At 34.2% G+C, this 24114-nt stretch overlaps 1 protein-coding gene across 1 annotated transcript; it reads left to right on the top strand.

Moving 5' to 3' along the window:
• Positions 1 to 1951: 1951 nt before the first annotated feature.
• Positions 1952 to 23628, top strand: LOC122024619 (c-Myc-binding protein homolog). The gene is made up of 5 exons (XM_042583279.1): positions 1952 to 2165; positions 14073 to 14145; positions 14240 to 14288; positions 21304 to 21427; positions 23339 to 23628. The coding sequence occupies exons 1-5, from the start codon at positions 2163 to 2165 to the stop codon at positions 23414 to 23416; spliced, it is 327 nt and encodes a 108-aa protein (XP_042439213.1). The 5' UTR covers positions 1952 to 2162; the 3' UTR covers positions 23417 to 23628.
• The last annotated feature ends 486 nt before the right edge of the window (positions 23629 to 24114 follow it).

A 24114-nucleotide genomic window follows, 5' to 3' on the forward strand; every position in this document is an offset into this window, starting at 1 on the left:
TTTTCAGAAGTAACTTCTCCATATGGAAGTGACTGCGGTTGGTTGATCGCCAGAAGGCTGAAGAAGTTTGGTTTCAAAGTTGATGCGTTAGATTGTTGACATCAATTCCCTAAAGCATTTGATCTATTAGAACAACAAAAAGATTTGTTCATCTTCTTTCCTTGTTCATGTTTGTGGGTTTGGAATCTGATAACCCTAAAGCATTTGGGATAGTGTACATTTTTTTTCATGAAATGTTGAAAAATATTTTTTCCATGTAGCTCAGTCGGAGGATGATTCCATTGAATTTATCTGTTAAAAAAAAAAAATCAAAACGAGAAGGTCAACAACAACTCGATAAGTTGCACAACACGTCTTAGAAACTTTCCAATAAATTTAATATTTAATTTGATAAAAAAATTATTTATATTTGTTTGCTATAAAAATATAATAACTATGAACTCTAATTTTTTTCCTAAAAATTATAATAGTGTTTCTATATCATTTCAAAAAAAAAAAAAAAAAAAAAATATATATATATATATATATATCTTATTCAATTCTCATGATACACGTAATCACTTTTTATTATAATGGTTACTAAATCAATTAAATATATTTATTAACTTTGACTTTAATTTCAATTTGTTTTAAAAAAATATTATAAAAAATTGTGATAAAAAGTGAATACGTTCACCTCAGCGTCCCCGCAAATTCGTCCCAGACCAACACGGAAGAGGTAAATTACGGGAGGCTACTAGTCTTTAGAATAATGACTAATACATAAGGGAGATATTTATTTTGACTTTGTCGAGATTCAAATCTCATATCTTATTGTGACAACACCTCATGATTTAACCAACGGACTCATATAAAAGGACGGACAAAAAATCATAAAAAATGAACAATAACGAAATGGCCGAATCAAAGTCAACGTTACCTTCTTAAAATCCGTTCGTACAATAAATATTTTCCAAAGACGACAACATATAAAAATTTCAAATCCCACATCATGTCCGTCTATATGCCCCCACCTAACTTTCTATTTCTTGATCACACCCGTCAAATTTTGTACCTTTGAAACTTTTCTTGGACGGATCCCGATCCATGGGCCTCATGCTTACGCAATTGAGTACACTCACAATTCATCTCTAAATCATAGAGAGAAATAGATCAATTTATAGTTACCGCCCAGGGATAGAAGGGGTAAGTGTAGATGCCCATTAGAAATTATTTTAGGGAGTATTTAATAGAGCTTTTACTAACGGCTAAGTAGTTGTGAATGTTAAATTTTATTTTAGTTTCTATAACTTTTACTCAAAAAGTTAAAATCAAGAATTTGATATATTTTTATTTGTTATTTATGATTAAAATTAAAAAAAAAATATTTATGTCCTTAATAAATTTATCAATTTACATAATTATCATACTATTTAACTTAAAATAATAATAATAATATTTTATTATACATTTATTTTTAAATAATATTTTAAATTTTTATATAATTTATATTTATAAAATTATATATATATCTTTATATATTTATATAAATTTTATCATTTTTTATATTTTTATTTTTATTAATTTTATACTTTTTTTTAACATTCATGTTATAAAAAAAATTAATTTTGATATAATATTTAAAATATAATAATAATTATATAAAGTATATCCAAATTATTTTTAGATAATTTTAAAAATTTAATTTATATAATTTAATGATATTATCATTATTTAACTAGAAATTAAATTTAAAAATAATTATTTACCGGAAACTCAAATTTTATCTTATATATTAGTGTGTAACTTCTATTTCCAAATATTTCATACTTTAACTATTCACTAATTTTTAAATAATTTCTATAAAAATTATTTTAAAATGAGTAAAACTCTCCCGAACACTCCGCGGTCTCATTCGAGCAGAAGGGCATATTGGTAATCCAATCTCTTACATCCCACCAATTTATTGTGTCGTTGCTAAATAATTATTATAGTTAATTTATTCTCGTCTCCCGGTGGCGGTGCGAAGCCCTTCACCTCCGCCGCCGCTACCGCCGGCGGATCTGGGGCTTCTTTCCACCCTCGGTTGGAAGTCTTCTCCGTATCTGTTCTCCTTTACTCATTCCCTTGGAAAGAACGGTTCTTTTGGCAGGATTTGGTGGCAGTTTGATGATTTAAAGACCATGGTATGCCTCGCTTATTGCCTCCCCTCTTTTCCGGAATCTGATGTTTCCTTTCGCCTTAATGTTACAAAGGCCATATCCTTTGAATTGATAGTTTTAAACATCTGGGGTCGGATGCGATCGCGTGAAAATTTCCTTGCTCTATTTTCCCTCTTCCTTCTGATTCTTGAAATGCGCGTCCCAATTTGGAAAGGTTGCTCTTTTATCTAATATCTTCATGTTTTCTTTTTGTGGATCATTACCTTCATTAAGACCCCAAGTGGTGATTCTGTAAGAGAAGGGACTGTTTCTCTTTGATGCTTACACATCATGAAGGAAAACGTTAAAGATGTAAACACAAATCTTTGCGCTACTGTTCTAATTATGCTTTTATAAGTTTTCTTGCTTTAATTTTATCAATACTTGGACAGAAAATTGTTGAATGCGAGGAGTAACTATTAAGTTATCTGTGATTCTCTTCCTATCAAGTTCGTTTGATATTTTACAGTTACAGAATTAACCTTGAGTTTCAGAGTTAAGATATATAGTCAAGAGACAAGTATACATCCCTTGATCCTTTATCGAACAAAGGGAAGTATCTAATAACATGTACCCATTCTCTAGGAAGAATCAGGGTCTCTTTAATATATGCATGCTGTTTTGGTAAAGACATGCCCAGATGAGGAAATTTACCCATTTTTGTTAGGTTCAACCATTGTCCAAAGTACTTAAGACCATTAGTAGTCCTTCATTCATCTAAGCTGATAAACTCTCTGCATTATACCACAATTCGGTGTGAGATGGAAGACTCAATGGTGGTTTCATCATCATAGCATAGTAGGTTTGAAGGATATAGGGATGTAAGAAATGGGTGCTGAAGTAGTTACTCCTTTGCAGCTATCATAATAATCTCATTGTTCAATATCGATAACGTTATCCTTTTCATGATTCCATATTGTTTTGTTAGTGTTATAGCACAACTTGGGTCATTTTCTACAAACTGTAACGAGACATTTGTATCTTTTCCCACTTTTTTTATGATCAATCATCCTTTCTTAATTTACCTTTTTTGTAACTCTGTTTTTAATATACAGATCTTTCCTATAGGTTTTATTTGTGTTGCGGATGCACAATGCTTGTTCATTTCCTCGATTAGCAATGTGTTTGGATCACTACAATTTTAATTATCCCGTTTATACACAGTTCGTCATCCAGGGTTAGATGCATTTGGTTCATCACTGGACCTTGGTTCTGATTCTGTCAAATTTGGCAATTTAAATAATACAGAAAACGAACCAAGGTCAGGTGATGAACCAACTGCATCTAAACCTTGATGACTAACTTCGTTTGAAGGGATAATTAAAACTGTGGTGATCCAAACACACTACTAATCAAGGATATGAGCAAGCGTCATGCATGTGCAACACACAAAACCTTCAAGAAAGATGCCTATATTCAAAATCTTGGGTGACATATGATTACATCAAAGAATTTAAATTGCTTTATTCATATGCATTTGTATTATACTCATCTTGCCACCTGAGATATTGGTAGAGGTGAAATAGATTATGGCAGAGGTGTAATCATATCATACTCTATTTCACCTCTGCCAAAATTATCAGATGACTTATGTGTTGGGATCTATAGTGAAAAACAAATTAAAAACGTAACGGAAATTGATCCATCCAGAGATCCATGCGAATACAGAACTACTCTTGCAACTACTCTAGCAAATAAGATCGTTACCTATGATGCATGAACAACCCTTACAAGACTGCTAGTTCGGCTGATAGCACAATCAGAATGTCCGCGCCTCTACAGTATCCATAGGAGCACGTTCTTCGTTCGTCCCACAAAATCAGAAATTTGGAGAGTCTCACACCTTTTCCTTCTGGCTAGGGATGACTATTTAAGGTGGCAATTCAAGAAGAAGCTAACTCTTCACTTTTTTGCTTACTCTTCGCCTTCTTGCCCTCTTTAAAGAGATGGCTATTTAAGGTGGATGACTATTTAAGGTGACAATCAAAGAAGAAGCTAATTCTTCACTTTCTTGCTAACTTTTCACCTTCTTACCCTTTTTATGAGATGATATTTAAGGTGAAGATAAAAAAGAAAATCTAACCATTAGGGTTTCTTGTAGTGGGCTTTCTAGTTGGTTTGAGCTTAAAAGAAAGAATAAGAATATTGGATTAACTCATTAAACCAATAAACCTTGAAGATCTAATTGGATTAACCCATGAATTAAATCCAAAACCCAATTAGATTAACTTATTAATCCAATAAGCTTAAGGTTTGAAACCATAAAATAAACCTATCTCCAAATCAACATGCTCTATGCTCTCTATGTGTGACCCATAAGGTTCTTGTAATGTTGGCAGTATTTCTAAAACTATTTTAGATACACAAGCAGTGTGTGACATCTAACAATGTATCATTGCTACCCAAGTGATGAAAATGTCGAGATCTGACCTAACCGGTTTGTAACCATTATCTCACATAATTCATTCCTTTTGTCATTTATATCTAGATTAATTCATGAGGCATATACTGTGTCATCCTTTCATCAATCTTTGTGTTTCTTGATCTCTATGTAAACTCACTTACCCAAATAAATTTAATATCTTAAATTGACTTATTTGAGCATAACTATGCATTTAAGTAGTCATACTCAATCAAGGAACCTACAGATATCTCTTCAGTTATATGGAAGAGATAAATCCTATCTACATCACTTACATCCCTCTGTATAGCTCATTGTATACCCAGTAAATGACTTTATAGTTCACCTTGTTATATGTAATGTTTGTCGATGCCAAAGAACATAATTCCTTATGTAGGGAATCATAGTGATTTCATGTCTAAGGACTATTTATACTAATAGTCAATATGAGAATGTTTATAACACTCATATAACGAATGCTACTTCTCATGACAGGTTAATTCAGTACATATTCTCTGATATATATTTATGTGTCAACTTGATATTTTATATCCATGACTTGTGAGATCAAGTCATCAGTTGACTTACATGCATGCTAGTCTCAATGCATTAATATTGTTCTTGTTTATTAACACTTGAATATGAATATTTAATAGCAGTGTTTTATATAGATCAACAACCACCCACATTTAATTCAACCAATTGATATGCTGTAGATCAGAATATACTATTCTAGGACATTATTATATTTATTCAGTTAGCACAAACATGAAGCAAATATAATTACCAAAACATTGCCTTTATAATATATCTTAAGTTAATCAACTTATGATTGACTCTTAGGGCTGACACTAACAATCTCTCATTAGTACTAGAGTCAATCACTGAAATATCTAATACTGAGTGACCTAGTGTGACCATCATGCTTCTTCTGTACTAAACCCTTGGTCAGTGGATCCGCAATGTTATCATCAATCGGTACTCTGCATATCGATACACCTCCTCTATCGAGGAGAAATAATTTTAAAATCAAATCTTCATAGACTTAGGACAAGGATATCATTTCCAATGAGAAGTATGTCATCTACATACAAGATCAGAAAGATGATGGTGCTCCCACTAACCCATTTGTAAACACAAGGTCCATCTTCGTTCTTAATGAAACCAAACTCCTTAATCACATTATCAAATCTAAGATTCTAGCTTCTAGAAGCTTGCTTTAAGCTATAAATGGACCTTTGCTACTTACATACTTTTCCACCATCCTTTGGATCCACAAAATCCTCAGGTTGTGTCATGTACACATCCTCGAGTAGATTTCCATTAAGGAATGCAGTTTTGACATTCATCTGTCAGATCTTATAATCATAGTAAGCAGTAATAACAAGCAAAATTTGAATCGACTTAACTTTACAACTGGTGAAAAGGTTTCATCATATTCTATATCATGAATTTGCTTGAATACTTTAGCTACCAATCGCCCTTTATGGGTATGCACATGACCATCCATGTCAGTTTTCTTCTTGAAAATCCATTTACACCTAATGGATTTGATCCGTGGGTCAACTAGAGTCCATACTTGGTTGACATACATAGATTCCATTTCGGACGTCATGACCTCTAGTCATTTATTAGAATATAGGCTCATCACAGTTTCCTGATAGGATGTAGGCTCATTCAAATCAATAAGCATTACATCATTATGGTTAGATAGGAGAAATGAATATTTCTCAGGTTGATGACGTATCCTATAAGATCTGCGTAGAACTTGTTCTACTCGAAAAAGTTGTTCCAAAATTCTTGTGGTGCAACGAATTCATAATCCACAATATTTTATGGTGTCGGTTCAATTTCCATCAAAGCTTCAGTGTTAATTTGTGTATCTCGAATTTCTTTAAGATTTACTTTTCTCCTACTAGTTCTTCTAGAAATAAATTTCTTTCTAGAAAAATACCATTTTTGGCGACAAACACTTTGCCTTGTGTGAGATTATAAAAGTAATATCTCTTCGTTTCCTTGGGATATCCTACAAAATAGCACTTATTTGATTTGGGCCCTAGTTTCTTTGAGACTTAATGTCGAACATAAGCCTCACAACTCCAATTTTTCATGAAAGACATCTTGGGATTCTTTCCAGTCCATATCGTATATGGTGTCTTCGTGACTGCTTTAGACAGAACATGGTTAAGAGTGAATGCTACTGTCTCCGGAGAATGTCTCCAAGAAAAAAGGAAGAGCTGTCTGACTCATTATTGATCGTACGATATCTAATAAAGTACGAATTTCTGTTAAGTGGAGTGAGTTGGGATATTATCCCAGAATCAACAAGATAATCATGAAATTCTTGGCTTAGGTACTCACCACCTCGATCGAAGTATCTTAATACTTTTACCAAGTTAGTTTTGTACTTTATTCTTGAATTCTTTAAACTTTTCAAGGATTTTGATTTGTATTTCATTAGATACACATAGCCATATCTACTGAAATCATCAGTAAAAGTAATGAAGTATTCATAGTCTCCTCTAGTTGCTCTATTGAAAGGGTCACATACATCACTATATAATAGTCCTAACAAATCATTAGCTCATTCGTTGTGTCCACTAAAGGAGTTTTTGTTATCTTGCCTAGTAGATAGGATTCACATATCTCATATGATTCAAAATCAAATGAGTCAAAAAGTCTATTCTTAAAAAGTTTTGATATACGTTTCTCATTTATGTGGCCCAAGCGACAATATTATGTTTGGTTTGAATCATTAGATTTTAATCGTTTTGTATTTATGTTATAGATTGAATTTTCAAGGTCTAGAACCTAGAGTCCATTTATTAGTTATGCACTACAATAGAATAGGTCATTTAAATAAATAGAACAATGTTTGTCTTTTATTATAAATGAAAATCCTTTATTGTCCATACAAGAAATAGAAATTATATTTCAAGTCAAAGTAGACACATAATAGCACTCCTTAAGTTCCAAAACAAGCCTTGGGCAAAGATAGGCAATATGTTCCTATAGCTATAACATCAACTCTTGCGCTATTGCCTACTCGTAGATCCACTTTAGCTTTTGTCAACGATCTACTCTTTCTTATCTCCTACGCATTTGTACAAATGTGAGATGCACAGCCGGTATCTAATACCCATGTAGAAAAATAGATCGATTGTCTTCCAATAATATATATACTTGAGGCAGAAATCACATTTTTTTTCCCTGTTACTTCCTCCAGGTATAATTTACAGTTTCTCCTTCCAATGTCCAATCTCACCATAGTGGAAGCAAGTTCCTTTCTTAGCCACCCCACCTTTGGGTTTCAATGCATGAGACTTGACCTTGCCTTTGGCTTGAGTCTTACTCTTTCCCTTAGGCTTCCATTTGCCTTTGCCCTTTTGCACCATTAATATGGTACTAGGCTTAGTCTTCTTAAGATTCTCAACATTCTTAATATTTCAAGCAATGACTTATCAATTTCATTCATGTTATAGTTTATGACAAATTGACTATAGCTTTCTGATAATGATTGTAGAACAAGGTTAGTGGCCAACTATAACCCAATGGAAATCCTAATTTTTCAAGGTTCTCAACATATCCTATCATTTTAAGTACATGAGTTCCTACAGAATTTCCTTCTTGCATCTTGCATTGAAATAAAGTCTTAGATATACCTCAAATCTCTATTGCCTTGCCTGCCCCTGATATAGTTGTTTAAGATGTTCAACCATATCGTAAGCATCCATGTTCTCATGTTGCTTCTGAAGGTTAGAGTTCATGGTGGCAAGCAAAAGACATGATACATCCAATGTGTTATCTTGATGTTTCTTATGAGCATCCTTATTAGCACGAGTAGCATTAGAGGTGAGTGGTTCAGAAATAGGTTGCTCTAGGACATACAATTTTCTTTTTTGCTTGAGAACAATTCTCAAGTTTCTTGTCCTTATCATGGATAGATCGCAGTGAGATGATATTAGATGTGTGTGTTGATAAGGTTATCTACAACAATAATAAACACAGAAATAAGCATCATATTTAAATCACCTAATTAGGCCTTTAATTAAATGATTCTCCAACTAAAATGTAAAGTTTGGCAGGAGCAAGTCATGTGGGTGGGTAACCGTAGTTTACCCACACTACTAACTACAAATCTCAATAACAATAACATTCAAGTGGGACAAGATCCATATTGTACCGCATCATGAGTTAGCTTTGGCTAATCCCAAGACTTGGGATATATTAGGTAGGTAACGTTTACTAATTGCATCTTATGCAACTCTTGGATAGTTAAGTGAACAAGACTATTTATTCTTTTGCCCATTGAATGACCATATGCCTCTAAGTTATCAATTCAATTAAGGTAACTTAGTTAAGTTGCACCTAAAGTTCAATAGTTGGATATCACAATTGTCCTGTCGCACTCTACCCAGATAAATTGAATTACTTTGCTTTTGTAAACATGTCTACAATTGATCAAGGTAGTAGTGAGTATGAAACTTTGGTAGACATACTAAATTGACCTAATTATGGTAAAACTACTAATTAGATATTCATCACATTCAGGCATGACATACATCAACATATATGCAAAATAAGCAAATAAACATGACATTGTTATAACCCATCTACTAGCCAATGAGAGGATTGAAAAATCAACCTAGGGAATTGCATCTTCTCCAAGTACTTCCATGGTTGTGATGTATTGTTGACCTCCTTTTCAATCGTCATTCAGTATTATACTAACACTATTCTAATTTGGACATTACAAAGAAGAGAAATCTCGAGTGATATTTGAAGGGAGTCTGGTGAGAAGAGAAATCCTTTTACAACTTGAAGTATGAAGTGAAAGGGCACGACACGCAAGCCATATTATGAATTTACAACACACATACACATAATCCAATTAAATTGGGTAATGAGCCATAACCATGAACCATGACAAACATCACATGTAACAAATTACATCATTTTATTATGATTCCGATTAATGATTTATATGGTGAAATCATGCGGGATCCTAGGAGTAGTGCCTCAAGGATTTATGATTCGTCGAATGAAATCAGATTGTAGCACGTGTTTATATTTAACATGAAGATGTCACAATCATTGCATTTTGATCAACATAAACTGTTTCATTCTAGATAAATCAAAACAACATTCGTCAAATCCATCCATGAATCATTTCGACCAAATTATAATAAACACATGCCCATTCGTTTATATCAAATATAAAACAAGACGGAGAACACATTCGCAAGTGACTCTAATACCACGAGATCTATAGCGAAAAACAAATTAAAAACATAGCGGAAATTGATCCCTCCAGAGATCCATGCGAATGTAGAACTACTCTTGCAACTACTCTAGCGAACAGGATTGTTACTTTGATACGTGAACAACCCTTAAAGATTGCTAGTCCGGCCGATTTGAGCGCGATCCGAATGCCCGCGCTTTTACGGTATCCACATGAGCATGTTCTTCGTTCATCAAACGAACTCAGAAATTTGGAGAGCTCACACACCTTTTCCTTTTTGCTAGAGATGACTATTTAAGGTGACAATTCAAGAAGAAGCTAACTTTTTACATTCTTGTCCTCTTTAAAGAGATGTTTATTTAAGGTGGCAATAAAGAGATGACTATTTAAGGCGACAATCAAAGAAGAAGCTTCACCTTCGTACTAACTTTTCACCTTCTTGCCCTTTTTAAGAGATGGCTATTTAAGGTGAAGATAAAAAAAGAAAACCTAACCATTAAGGTTTCTTGTAGTGGGATTTCTAGTTGGTTTGGGCTTAAAAGAAAGAACAAGAAGATTGAATTAACTCATTAAACCAATAAACCTGTAAGATCTAATTGGATTATCTAATTAATCCAATAATTCCAAAATCCAATTAGATTAATTTATTAATCCAATAAGCTTTAGGTTCGAAATCATAAAATAAACCTATCTCCAAATCATCATACTCGTGACCCATTAGGTTCTCGTAATGTTGATAGTGTTTCTAAAACTATTTTAGATACATAAGTAATGAGTGACATCTAGCAATGCATTATTGTTACTCAAGTGATGAAAATGTCGAGATCCGACCTAATCTGTCTATGGCCATTATCTCGTATAACTTTTTTTTTTTTGTCCTTGATATCTAGATTGATTCATGAGGCATAAACCATATGATCCTCTCATCAATGTATGTGTTTCTTGATCTTTAAGTAAATTAACTTAACTAAATAAGTTTAATATCTCATATTGATTTATTTGCGCATGACCATGCATTTCAGTAGTCCCACTCAAGCAAGGGACCTACAAATATTTTTTCCTTTATATGGAAGGGACAAATCCCATCTATATCACTCATAATCCCTTTGTATAGCTTATTGCAAATCCGATGAATGACTTTACAATCTACCTTATTACAAGTGATGTTTGTCGATGCCAAAGTACATAACTATTTATGTAAGGAACCGAAGTGACTTCAGATTTAAGGACTATTTATACTAATAGTCAATATGAGAATATTTACGACACTCATATAACGATCTATGAAACTTTTAATGGTTGGTCAATGATCCTCTCTGAAAGCTTGCGAGATGGAGCACTGGATGGCGATGGATGATGACAAATTCTGATATTGGTGAATAAGAGGATCCGAGAAAACCACAGCGGACCTCGCGAACACCTGAAAATTGGATGATTGATCCGAGAAAACCAAAGCGGATCGTATGAATGATATCTTACCGAAAAGAACTTCGGCGAGATGGCTACGGGGATTAGCAGAATGTCTTTAGTCCGATGAATGAGATGATCTAGTCTCCCTGCACACACTGAGACCAATTGACAAAGCGTTAGTTACCTAAGACCGGGGTGGGAATCCCTGGCTAGGCCCTCCGACGCTCAAGTTAGTCTCCGACGAGAAGTAGACGAAGAAGAAGAAACTGTATGAAGAATCAGGGTTTGATTGGATGCAATGCGTATGTTTGCGTACCTTGTCAGTGGAGAGGATTCCCCTTTTTATTCCACCTCATCTAACCTCCACAGTCATGAGGTGGACTCCGGTTTGTTAAAGTTTGTTAAGAGATGACGTAAGCCAGGACTGCAATAATAATAGTTTAAGGAATCTTTTTCTTACCCCAGATGTACCTTCTTTGTCGTTTAGCATACCTGCGGAGAATTCTAGAAGATATTTACCGCCAAATTAATTAAGCTGTCATATGATTGTATATTGTTATGGTTCACCTGTTATATATGCCTGGTCAGTCACATAAGCTTAATTGGCACATGTGTAGAATATATTCTGTCCGTATTAGTTTTAGTTCTATACCCGGTCGACTATTTATACCCGACCAAGACTTCATTATAAATGTGCCAAAAACTATATAAGGTTGAAGACCTTTATGCTCGATTTACTTCTCATACTCGGCCTGTCTATCAAAGTTGGGCGGTCATAGCCTGCTGACCAAGGTTGATCTATCAAACATATGAAGACGTCTTTGCCCTTTAACTCTTCCTTTGTTAGATCGTATGCTGTTAATCGCCTATACGCTCGGCCGATCTATTCGGCCGGCCCTATCGTATCGATTAAGATTAATCAGTCGGATGTATATAAGTCTTCAAGGTAGCTTAATGTTAAATGTTTCTACTTTCGCTCGATCTATTATAATCAACCGGTCTTTGTTCACCAAACTCATATGCTCGGCCAATTTTTTAAGCACGTTCGGCCCCACATCATTGACTGAAATCATCCAGGCAACTTTATCCGATAACCCTTCCTTCAACTAGCTGTCGGTCAAGGGTTACATGAGACCAAATGTATCTGTTCGTTCGATTTATAGAACCCGGTCAGCCTTTACCCACCAGACTTATAGGTTTGGTCGGTATATCGCATTCGTTCGATCTTTGTCTATTGTGTGCAAAGTCAAGAACTTTTATATTCAGCCAACTCTTTATATCGGGTCGGTCATATATACCGGGCCGAGTACCTCTGCTTGACCAGTACTTCACATACTTGAGCGACCTTACTATGTTCCGGACCACCCAAAGTTATATTTTCGTTATATCAGATCGATCTTTTATATATGACTGACCGGATCTACTCGGTCGATCTTTTCAGCCGGGGTCCTACACGCTCGATCGGTACTACCTGCTCGGTCAGTTTTACATGCTCAATCGGTCTGACGTGATAGGTCGGTATAACACACCCGACCTACCCCTTTTCCGGGCGGCCTTTCCTCCCGTCCTTTCCGGTCTTCCTCATCTTCGTTCCTCCTCTTCTCTTCTCCAAAAAGGGATCCTCCTATCACCACCCATATTAGTCAATTTACCTATGTGTCTATGACTTGTGAGATCAAGTCATCAGTTGACCTACATGTTAGTTTCAACACATTAATATTGCCCTTATTTATTAACACTTGATTTGGAATATTTAAAAGTAGTGTTTTATATATATATTGATTGTCTCCCACAATTAATTCAACTGATTGATATACTATAGATTAGAATTTATTATTCTTGGGCATTATTATATTTATTCAGATACCACAAACATGAAGCAAATATAATAACCAAAATATTGCATTTTATTGATAAATATGATATAATATGTCCTAGGTCAATCAACTTATGATTGACTCTTAGGGCTGACACTAACATTATAAGTAAAGCAATTTATATACTTTTATTACTTCTGAAAAACAAATATTTTCCAACCTGAAGAAAATTTCTCATTGCAAGTATGTCAGTATATAATAATAGTTTGGTGTGGTAATGCGGCTTTAATTTTTTGTTTTTTTGACATGATTGTTTGATCAGCCTATGCATCATTCATATTTGTTAGTTTTTCTCCTATTTAGTTCATAGCTCTCAAAACATTTACACCCTATGTGTGAGTGGGCCCATTTAAAATGCCAATTGTACATGACATTGCACATAAATTCCTCGTACACTTACGGAAGCTAAAGCTTTGTACAATAGTTGGATATTATGAAATATTCCGGAGAATCTCCCACACAACTGAAGTGTGTTGTTTATCAGTTAAGAAAATTGGTATTTACCGGTATCTACATGTTTTCATTAAATCGCAGATGCATGAACCTTATTCTTAGATTGGCATCCTCCATGAAGTGGTAAGTTCCTGTTTCCTGTGTTCTTATACTACAACTTATGGGGAATTCGTATCTATACCTTGTAATGTGGTCGCAATGAAACGTTCAAATGAATCTCAAGCTTAAACAAAGACTTTCTAGATCTATCACATGTTCAGAACCAAGACCTGGACTTATGTTCATAAAAGAATCTATAAGATGTATATTCTATATTTAAAGTAATCTAAGTAACAAATTGCAGTTTGTAAAAGTAATTTTAGCTGTTGCAACAGATGAAAGTTTGCGATGAGATACATTAATAATATCACATGACTACTATATATTTTGTCCTTTGGATGTTCTTTCTTGTTTTATCTTTTTTTACTCAATTTCAGTGTTTCATAGTATAGTGAGAATTTATTTTTCAGGAAAGGGAAGCTAAAAAGGAATCTTTCAGGAAGTATCTGGAATCAAGTGGTGTGCTTGATGCTCTCACTAAAGGTTTTTCTTTTTAATTATTTCCTGGTTTATAAGGGTTATAAATTGTCGATCTTTGCGGTGATAAACTACATTATGACATTGTTACTCTGTGTAGTTCTTGTTGCACTTTATGAAGAAAACGACAAGCCTTCTTCTGCCTTGGAGTAAGTTCTTGAACTATTTAGCTGCAGTCAGAAGCTAATCTGAATAAAGAGCTTAGTAAAGTTGTTTTATGAACTTGTTCTGAGAAATTTTAAAAAATAGTTTACTTGCACTAATACCGTCCTTGATAATTAGGGAAAATTACTTGTGTATAAAAAATGTGTAAATGTACTTACATAGAGCTGTTTCATTTCACAATTAATAGATTGAAAACAGGCCGATCATCTAACTAGATGACCTACTTGGTTGAGGGTCTCATGGTTCGATTGGATTGACTCAGCCAAAAAAAAAACTTGTTTATCTTCTGATGCTGTGATATACTTATAAAATCTGGGAAATAGGAAAATTGGAAAAGTCATTCAAGCTCTGCAAGCAATGTCTTTTACATTAACGAATACTCCTCAGTTTAGAGCACAACAAACATCAAGATCCATTTGATATCCTTCCCATATAATCCCACTCACAGATTGCTCCTGAAAATTCACAGTTGATAGAGATGAAAATGTCTCCCATTTCATTGTCAAGCAGAACATTTGAATTCCTAATAGCTACATGTAGTAAGGAATGAATTAAAATTGGAGGCCCTTGACCATCAGCATGAGCATACACAAATCAAGATTTCAAAAAGTTCTGCAGGCATTATTTAGCCGATCCACTGCATAGCATATGCACCATGGATCTAACACAGACCAATGAGAAACACACAAACAACCAAAACATGATTGAGTCCCTTATAGAGTGAAAAGTGGACCTATTATCCCAACTATTTTCATAAAAATAGATTCCACGTTTTTCCTTGTATATTTTGACTAGTTTCTATAGTAATAGTGTTAGTGTCCGCCCTAAGCCAATCATAAGCTGATTAATTTAGAATATATTGTATCATATTTATCAAAAAAAGACAATGCTTTGGTTATTATATTTGCTTCATGTCTGTGCTAGCTGAATAAATATAATAATGCCCTAGAATAATAGATTCTAATCTACAACATATCAATTGGTTGAATTGAATGTGGGTGACTGTCGATATATATATATATATATATATATATATATATATATATATATAACACTACTTTTAAATATTCCTAGTTTAATAAACAAAAGTAATATTAATGTGTTCAGACTAGCATGTATGCAGATAACTGATGGCTTGATCTCATAAGTCATGGATATAAAATATCAAGTTTACACATGGGTATATATTAGAGAATATGTACTGAATTAACCTGCGATGAGAAGTTTCATAAATCGTTTATGAGTGTCATAAATATTCTTATATTGATTATTAGTATAAATAGTCCTTATACCTGAAGTACTATGGTTCCTTACCTAAGGAATTGTGTACTTTGACATCGACAAACGTTACATGTAACAAGATAGACTATAAAGTCGTTCACTAGGTATGCAATGAGCTATACAGAGAAATGTGAGTGATGTAGATGAGATTGGTTCTTTCCATATAATGGAAGAGATATCTGTAGGCCTTTTGATTGAGTGGGACTACTGAAATGCATGACTATGCTCAAATAAGTCAATATGAGATATTAAACTTATTAGGTTAAGTGAGTCTACTTAGAGATCAAGAAACACGTAAATTGATGAGAGGATCACATGGTTTATGCCTCATGAATCAATCTAGATATCAAAGACAAAATGAATGAGTTATACGAGATAATGGTCATAGACAGGTTAGGTCGGATTTCGACATTCTCGTCACTTGGGTAGCAAAGATGCATTGCTTGATATCACTCATTGCTTGTGTATCTAAAATAGTTTTAGAAACGTTGTCAACATTACGAGAACCTAATGAGTCACACACAAAGAACATTTTGATTTGGAGATTAGATTCATTTTATGGTTTCGGACCTTAAGCTTGTTGGATTAATAAGTTAATTTAATTGAGTTTTGGACTTATTGGATTAATGAGTTAATCCAATTAGATCTTAAAGGCTTATTGGTTTAATGAGTTAATTCAATATTCTTATTCTTCCTTTTAAGTCCAAACCAACTAGAAATCCCACTATAAGAAACCCTGATGGTTAGGGTTTCTTTTTTATCTTCACCTTAAATAGCAATCTCTTAAAAAGGGCAAGAAGGTGAAAAGTTAGTACGAAGGTGAAGCTTCTTCTTTAATTGTCACCTTAAATAGCCATCTCTTATTGCCACCTTAAATAGCTATCTCTTTAAAGAGGGCAAAAAGGTGAAAAGTTAACACGAAGGTGAAGAGTTAGCTTCTACTTTGATTTCCACCTTAAATAACCATCTCTTTAAAGAGGACAACAAGGTGAAGAGTTAACAAGAAGGTGAAGAGTTAGCTTCTTCTTTGATTGCCACCTTAAATAGTCATTTAAATAACCATCTCTTTAAAGAGGGTAAGAAGGTGAAGAGTTAGCAAGAACGTGAAGAGTTATTCTCTTGGATTGCCACCTTAAATAGTCATCTTTAGCAAGAAGGAAAAGATGTGTGAGATTTTCCAAATTTCTGAGTTCGTGGGACGAACAAAGAAGTGCTCGTGTGGATACCGTAGAGGTGCGGATATTCTGATCGCACTCAAATCGGTCGGACTAGCAGTCTTATAAGAGTTGTTCACGGATCAAAGGTAACAATCCTATTCGCTAGAGTAGTTTTGCATTTGTATGGATCTCTGGAGGGATCAATTTCCATTGAGTTTTTAATTTATTTTTTTGCTATACATCCCAACAGTGGTATCAGAGCCACTTGCGAATGCATTCTCCGCCTTGTTTTATATTTGATATAAACGAATGAACATATGTTTATTATGATTTGCTCGGAATGATTCATGGGTGGCTTTGACGGGTGTTGTTTTGATTTGTCTAGAATGAAATAGTTTGTGTTGATCAAAATGCAGTGATTGTGAAATCTTCATGTTAAATATAAACACGTGCTACAATCCGGTTTCATTCAACGAATCATAAATCCTTGGGGCGCTACCTCTAGGACCTCGTATAGTTTCGTTATATAAATCGTTAATTGGAATCATAATAAAATGATGTCATAAATTTGTTACATGTGATGTTTGCCATGGTGCATGGTTATGACTCATTATCCAATCTGATTGGATTATGTGTGTGTTGTAAATTTATAATACGGCCTACGTGTCGTGTCTTTTCACTTTATACTTCAAGTTGTAAATGGATTTCTCTTCTCATCGGACTCTCCTCGAATGTAACTCGAGATTTCTCTTCTTTGTAATGTACAAATTAGAATAGTGCTAGTATAATATCAGACGATGATTGAAAAGGAGGCCAACAACACATCACAACCAAGGAAGCACTTAGAGAAGATGCAATTCCCTAGGTTGACTTTCTATCCTCTCATTAGCTTAAGAAGATCGTAGTAGATGGGTCATAACTATGTCACGTTTATTTACTTATTTTGCATATATGTTGAATTATGTCATGCTTGAATGTGATGCATGTCTAATTAATAGTTTTACCATAATTAGGTCAATTTAGTATGCCTACTAAAGTTTGATACTTACTACTATCTTGATCAATTGTAGACATGTTTGCCAAAGCAAACTGATTCAATTTATCTTGGTAGAGTATGACAGGACAATTGTGATTTCTAACTATTGAACTTTGGGTGTGACTTAACTAAGTTACCTAATTGAGAACTTAGAGACATATGGTCATTCGTTGGGCAAAAGAACCAATAGTCTTGTTCACCTAATTATCCAAGAGTTGCATACGATGCAATTGATAAACGTTACCAACCTAATATATCCAAGTCTTGGGTGATTAGCCAAAGCTAACTCATGATGCGGTATAAATATGGATTTTGTCCCACTTGAATGTTATTGTTATCGGGATTTGTAGCTAGTAGTGTGGGTAAACTACGGTTGAGAACTGTCAAATTCAATCTTAGGAAGACTAAGCCTGGTACCATATTAATGGTGCAAAAGAGCAAAGGCAAATGGAAGCCTAAAGGGGTAAGACCCAAGCCAAAGGCAACACCAAGTCTCATGCATTGAAACCTAAAGGTGGGGTGGCTATGGAAGGAACTTGCTTCCACTGTGGTGAGATTGGACATTGAAAGAGGAACTGCCGATTGTAACTGGAGGAAGTAAAAGGGAAAAGAAGTCTGCCTCAGGTATATATGTTATAAAAGTCAATCTATCTATTTTTTTCATAGGAATTAGATATCGATTGTGCGTCTCACATTTGTATAAATGTGCGGGAGCTTAGAAAGAGTAGATCGTTGATAAAGGCCAAAGTTGACCTATGAGTAGACAATGACACAAAAGTTACTGCTATACCTATAGGAACATATTGCCTATCTTTGCCTTCTTGTTTTGGAACTTGAGGAGTACTATTTTATGCATGCTTTGACTAGGAACATAATTTCTACTTCTTGTTTGGACAAGAAAAGATTTTTATTTATAATAAAGGACACACGTTTTATTTATTTAAATGACATGTTTTATTGTAGTATATAAGACTATGTTCTAGACCTTGAAAACTCAATATATAACATAAATACAAAACAGTTAAAAATCTAATGATTCAAACCACACATATCTATGACATTGTCGCTTGGGCCACATAAATGAGAAACATATATCAAAACTTCATAAGGATGAACTTTTGCACTCATTTAATTTTGAATCTTATGAGGTATGCGAATCTTGTCTACTAGGTAAGATGACAAAAATTCCTTTTAGTGGACACAATGAATGAGCTAATGATTTGTTAAGACTAATACACATTGATGTATGTTGTAGTTAGAGGAGGCTATCAATACGTCATTACTTTTACTGATGATTTCAGTAGATGTAAATCATAATCTTTTGAAAAGTTTAAAGAATTCAAGAATGAAGTACAAAATCAACTTAACAAAAGTATTAAAATACTTCAATCAAATCGAGGTGGTGAGTACCTAAGCCAAGAGTTTCATGATCATCTGGTTGATTTTGGGATAATATCCCAACTCACTCCATTGACACATCACAATGGAATGGTGTATCAGAACGGAGAAATCATACTTTATTAGATATGATACGATCAATAATAAGTCTGATAGATCTTCCTTCTTCGTTTGGAGACATGCTCTGGTGACGACTGCATTTACTCTTAATCAAGTTCCATCTAAGGCAGTCATGAAGACACCATATACGATATGTACTGAGAAGAGTTTCAAGATGTCTTTCATGAAAAATTAGGGTTGTGAGACTTATGTTCGACGTCAAGTCTCAAAATTATGACCTAAATCAGATAAGTTTATTTTGTAGGATAACCCAAGGAAATGAAGGGATATTATTTTATAATCTCACACAAGGCAAAGTATTTATCGTCAGAAATAATGTTTTTATAGAAAAAATTTATTTCTAGAAGAACTAGTGGGAGAAAATTAGATCTTGAAGAAATTTGAGATACACAAATTAGCATTGTAATCTTGATGGAAATTGAACAAGCACCACAAAGTATTTTGGATTATGAATCCGTTGTATTATAAGAAGTTGTGGAGCAACAACTTTTTCGAGTAGAACAAGCTCTACGCAGATATGGCAGATGGATGTCAAAACTACATTCCTTAATGAAAATCTACTCGAGGATGTGTACATGACACAACCTGAGAATTTTGTGGATCCAAAGGATGCTGGAAAAGTATGTAAGTTGCAAAGATCCATTTATAGATTAAAGCAAGCTTTTAGAAAATAGAATCTTTGATTCGATGATGCGATAAAGGAGTTTGGTTTCATTAAGAACGAAGATGAACCTTGTGTTTACATAAGGTTAGTGGGAGCATCATCATCTTTCTGATCTTGTATGTAGATTACATACTTCTGGAAATGATATCCTTGCCCTATTGAAGATTCGACTTGAGAATTGTTTCTCCTCGATAGAGGAAATGTAACGATATGCAGAGTACCGACTATGACAACATTTCGGATTCATTGGCCAAGGCTTTAGCATAGAGAAAAAAGCATGATGGTCACGCTATGCAAGGTTTAAAATTTCGACCCATGCCAAGGTTTCGTTCTTGGACCGGAATGATACGGTTTCGGTATCGTGCCGTACCGCGCTGATATAATTCTGATATGTTTTAAATATATAGTATATTAATTAAAACATAAAATATTTAAAATATAAAAATATAAAAAATATATTTTTAAAAAGGAAATAAATATAAAAATAGTAAATAAATAATATTTTAATATTTTTTTAGAATTAAAATAAATAGAATATATAATTAATTAGATAATTTTATTAGGGTTAATAAAGTCTCTTTATATTATTCCTATTTTAACTAGGAGTAGATTAATCAATCTAAGTTTTAATTAAAAAAAACACTCGACCTACTCGCGAAGCGCGTGATTGCGCACGACCATGAGTTCACGCGACTCCAACATAGTTGCGGGGATAGCGCGACTCTTCCCACACGGCCGCGTTGGTCACGCGATGCCTCCACTGCCGTCGCAGGGCAGTGTGACACCTCTCTGTTTTTGGGTCATGCCAATGCCAGGGTCGTGTCGGTGCTAGTCGGTGGATGGAACGAGATGTTTCAACCGTTTCAATCGATTCAACACGGTATTCTAATCTAACACTAGGTCACTCAGTATTAGATACTTTAGTGATTGACTCTAGTGTTAGTGGGAGATTGTTAGTGTCAGCTCTAAGAGCTAATCATAAGTTGATTGACTTCACATATATTGTATCATATTTATCAATAAAAGACAATGTTTTGGTTATTATATCTGCTTCATGTTTGTGTTAGCTGAATAAATATAATAATGCCCTAGAATAGTAGGTTCTAATTTACAATATATCAATTGATTGAATTTATTATGCGAGGGTGTCGATATTTACATCTCTTAAATATTCCTAGTCAAGTGTTAATATAATATTAATGCGTTGAAACTAGAATGTAGTTCCTGCTCTTTTATTAAAGCATACTTCTATAGTTCTATAGTCCGAAACGGAAGCTGTGAGCTATCTTTTTTTCTTCATCTAAACATTGAATGTTAAATAGATAACGACCGACTCTTTTCAGGTTTGTCCAACAAAAATTAGGTGGCCCATCAATTTCTGACTATGAAAAGCTACAAGCTGAGAAGTCAGATTTGCAAATGAAATATGACGAGCTATTGGAAGTTCACAGAGAAACATGCAGACAGGTTAGCGTTCTATTAATATTGCCCTGAGCAGTTTCTACTTTCTCGAACCTTTCAACATTTTGTATTACTCTGTATCCAAAGCCATATTACTCTATCCAAAATCAAGTCTGAACATTGTTTATTTGTTGCTTAAATTGTTTCTCTGTTCTTTTCTGATGTTGCATAAGCTAATACTAATGATTTGATATGGTCAAATGAGATAGAGAAGCAATGATGACGTATTTTCTTAAAAAGAAATACTAATATGACTTGAAGAGAAAGAACCATGTAACTAAAAGGAATGAGTAGAGATTTTCTTTTTAATTTCCAGGTTACTATACTATTACACGAAGGTTTGGCTTGATATTACGAAACCTATTAAGGTCTCTGAACTCCAAATGGAACATGAATACAGCCACATCTATATCACGGTTTTGATGTGGTTTGGCATCAAAATGTGTCCTTGTTTTGTCATATGGTAAAAAGTGTCAACCTTGGTGATTGGTGTAACCTCTTTTCCTATCCATCCTGCATGCACACTCCATTAGTTGTCTGCATTTAGGATTGAATTCAATACATGCCCCACATACTGTTTGGCTGATACAAATTAGAGTGGGATGAATGGCATTTTGTTTGTTACACATTGCAGGATGATTAATGGGCAGATCATGTTCCCACATGAGCAAAATGCCAATCTTGTTTAAGTCTGTAGTGACATCACAATTTTAAGCTACAGAATCCACAATCCATGGTATTGCTGGGGTTTATTTTGGGACCTCAAAATCATTTGTGGAAAAGACCTCATGAATGTGGTTGGTGTATTTATTGATCTGCTTAGTATGAATATAAAGTCGAGGACCATTTGGTAGGTGTAATAGTTCCAGGCCAGTACCATGAATACCTTGCTGGTACTTGAATACTCTTTGAACAAATTTGGGGCAGATCCTATGAAAGTTATGGTTACTTGGTCAAACCAAGGTTTGAAATCTCAAGCCGTGTCTCAGTATCGTGTCGATGTTTCGCTTTATGGTGCCAGTGGCGAATTGAAGGTGAAAGAAAGAAAGAGATAAGAAGAAAAATACAAGATAACTATATAGTTAATTCTATGTTTGTTTTCTATTTGGAAAGCTACGATTTTGACATCATCTTGTATGGGGAGACACTTAAAAAAAATATTATTATCTCAATTTCGCATGATACTCATTGGCTTGATTGATATAATGGTACAGGGGTATTTAGTATCAAGTTTTAATAATTTATCGGAATAATACATTTCAACCGTTTCGTTTGGTACGGTAATAGATTTCAATCCATGCTTGTGACAATTATGGCACGGATTTGGGTTTAAAGGTTTGGTTGATGTGTGCCAAATCAATTAATTAATTTTATAATATATGTATGACAATACATTATTAAAATTCATATTTTTCATTTTCTTTGTTGTAGGATTTATATTTGATGGGTCTTCTTCCTGTACCTTCAATGGACCTGGAATATTTTTGGTTTTCCATTTCCACTATCAATAGTTTATTTTACGGATCTACAAGAAAATACTTACCGTACCTACGTTTTGCATCAGTCGTTCTGTATATGATTCATGGGTTATTGCCACATGAGGTCTTGGGGTCAAAACTCGGTGCGTCCGAATATACCTTCCCCATGCCTTGGCCACCTGCACTAATGGCTAGTAGCCATTCGTAATTTACCTCCTCCGTGTTGTGTTGGCTTAGAGACGGGTTAGCGGGGGCGCTGAGGCGAGCGAATCGCCTTTTGCCATGTTACTTCACTGCTCTTTGTAAGATTCTGTCTCAGTCCATGATCATCCACTCTAGCTCATTGAAAAATAATGAAACAGAGGAAGAATGAATCTGCATTTTTTTGGTGCTCCAAATTTTTAACGATATGATTCTGAATTTTGGTCCTCAATTGCAGCTTGAGGAGCTACGGTGCTTGAAGGTGTCAACCAACAAGGACTTTGCTGACGGAGATAAACAGAAAGATGGATTGTGAAGGACTCGCCCGGAATTTGTTACAAGATGTTATAACAAATTCTAGAATTTGTTTGTCGGAACATTTTTATGCAATAGATCACAGGAAAGGAAAGAAAAACCAAGTATATCTGTATCCAAAACGTCGTTATTCATCAATTGTTTCCAAACTTTCCCTGTTGTGAGCAGCTATCAGATTTTGAAAGGACTGAATGATATAGACATTCCCTTCAATGTTTATGTATAACTAAATGCACCAATATTTATTTCAAAAGGAATTATAAAAAATAAAATGATTATTAATATAAACTAAATGCACCATACATTTTCTTTAAAAATTATCTGCTATTCTTTCCTTCGTTCATGGAAGTACATCAGTCATGGTTAATGCATCCTTTTGGTGAATTCTCTGTTTATCTGTCAATGCCTCAACAGAGCAATCAAAGACTGCGAATAATTATCAACTCTTCAGTGAATTGTCTACAAAATTGTCACCGGAAAATTTCAAATTTATTTATTTATTTTGCTTCACTCACAGCAATTGCAGATGCTGCAAGACCTGGTCTTTCCCTTGAATCCTTCAGGTAGTACTTTCCCGAGTAGCCAAATGTAGCAAAGCACCAAAATGAAGTTTACTTGTAAAATCAAGACTTGTGATTGACAAACTATTATTAGAGAAGCTAAAAAAAATTGTATCATTGTATTTAACAAACGGCATAT

The sequence above is a fragment of the Zingiber officinale genome, chromosome 1A, assembly GCF_018446385.1.
Source record: "Zingiber officinale cultivar Zhangliang chromosome 1A, Zo_v1.1, whole genome shotgun sequence".
In the NCBI taxonomy this organism is placed as follows: Eukaryota; Viridiplantae; Streptophyta; class Magnoliopsida; order Zingiberales; family Zingiberaceae; genus Zingiber; species Zingiber officinale.

Excerpts from the sequence above, each read along its gene's own strand:
- LOC122024619 (XM_042583279.1), top strand. Across the intron at positions 14,146-14,239 it reads GCTTGATGCTCTCACTAAAG|TTCTTGTTGCACTTTATGAA; the intron begins GTTTTTCTTTTT and ends TACTCTGTGTAG. Across the intron at positions 21,428-23,338 it reads ACAGAGAAACATGCAGACAG|CTTGAGGAGCTACGGTGCTT; the intron begins GTTAGCGTTCTA and ends CCTCAATTGCAG.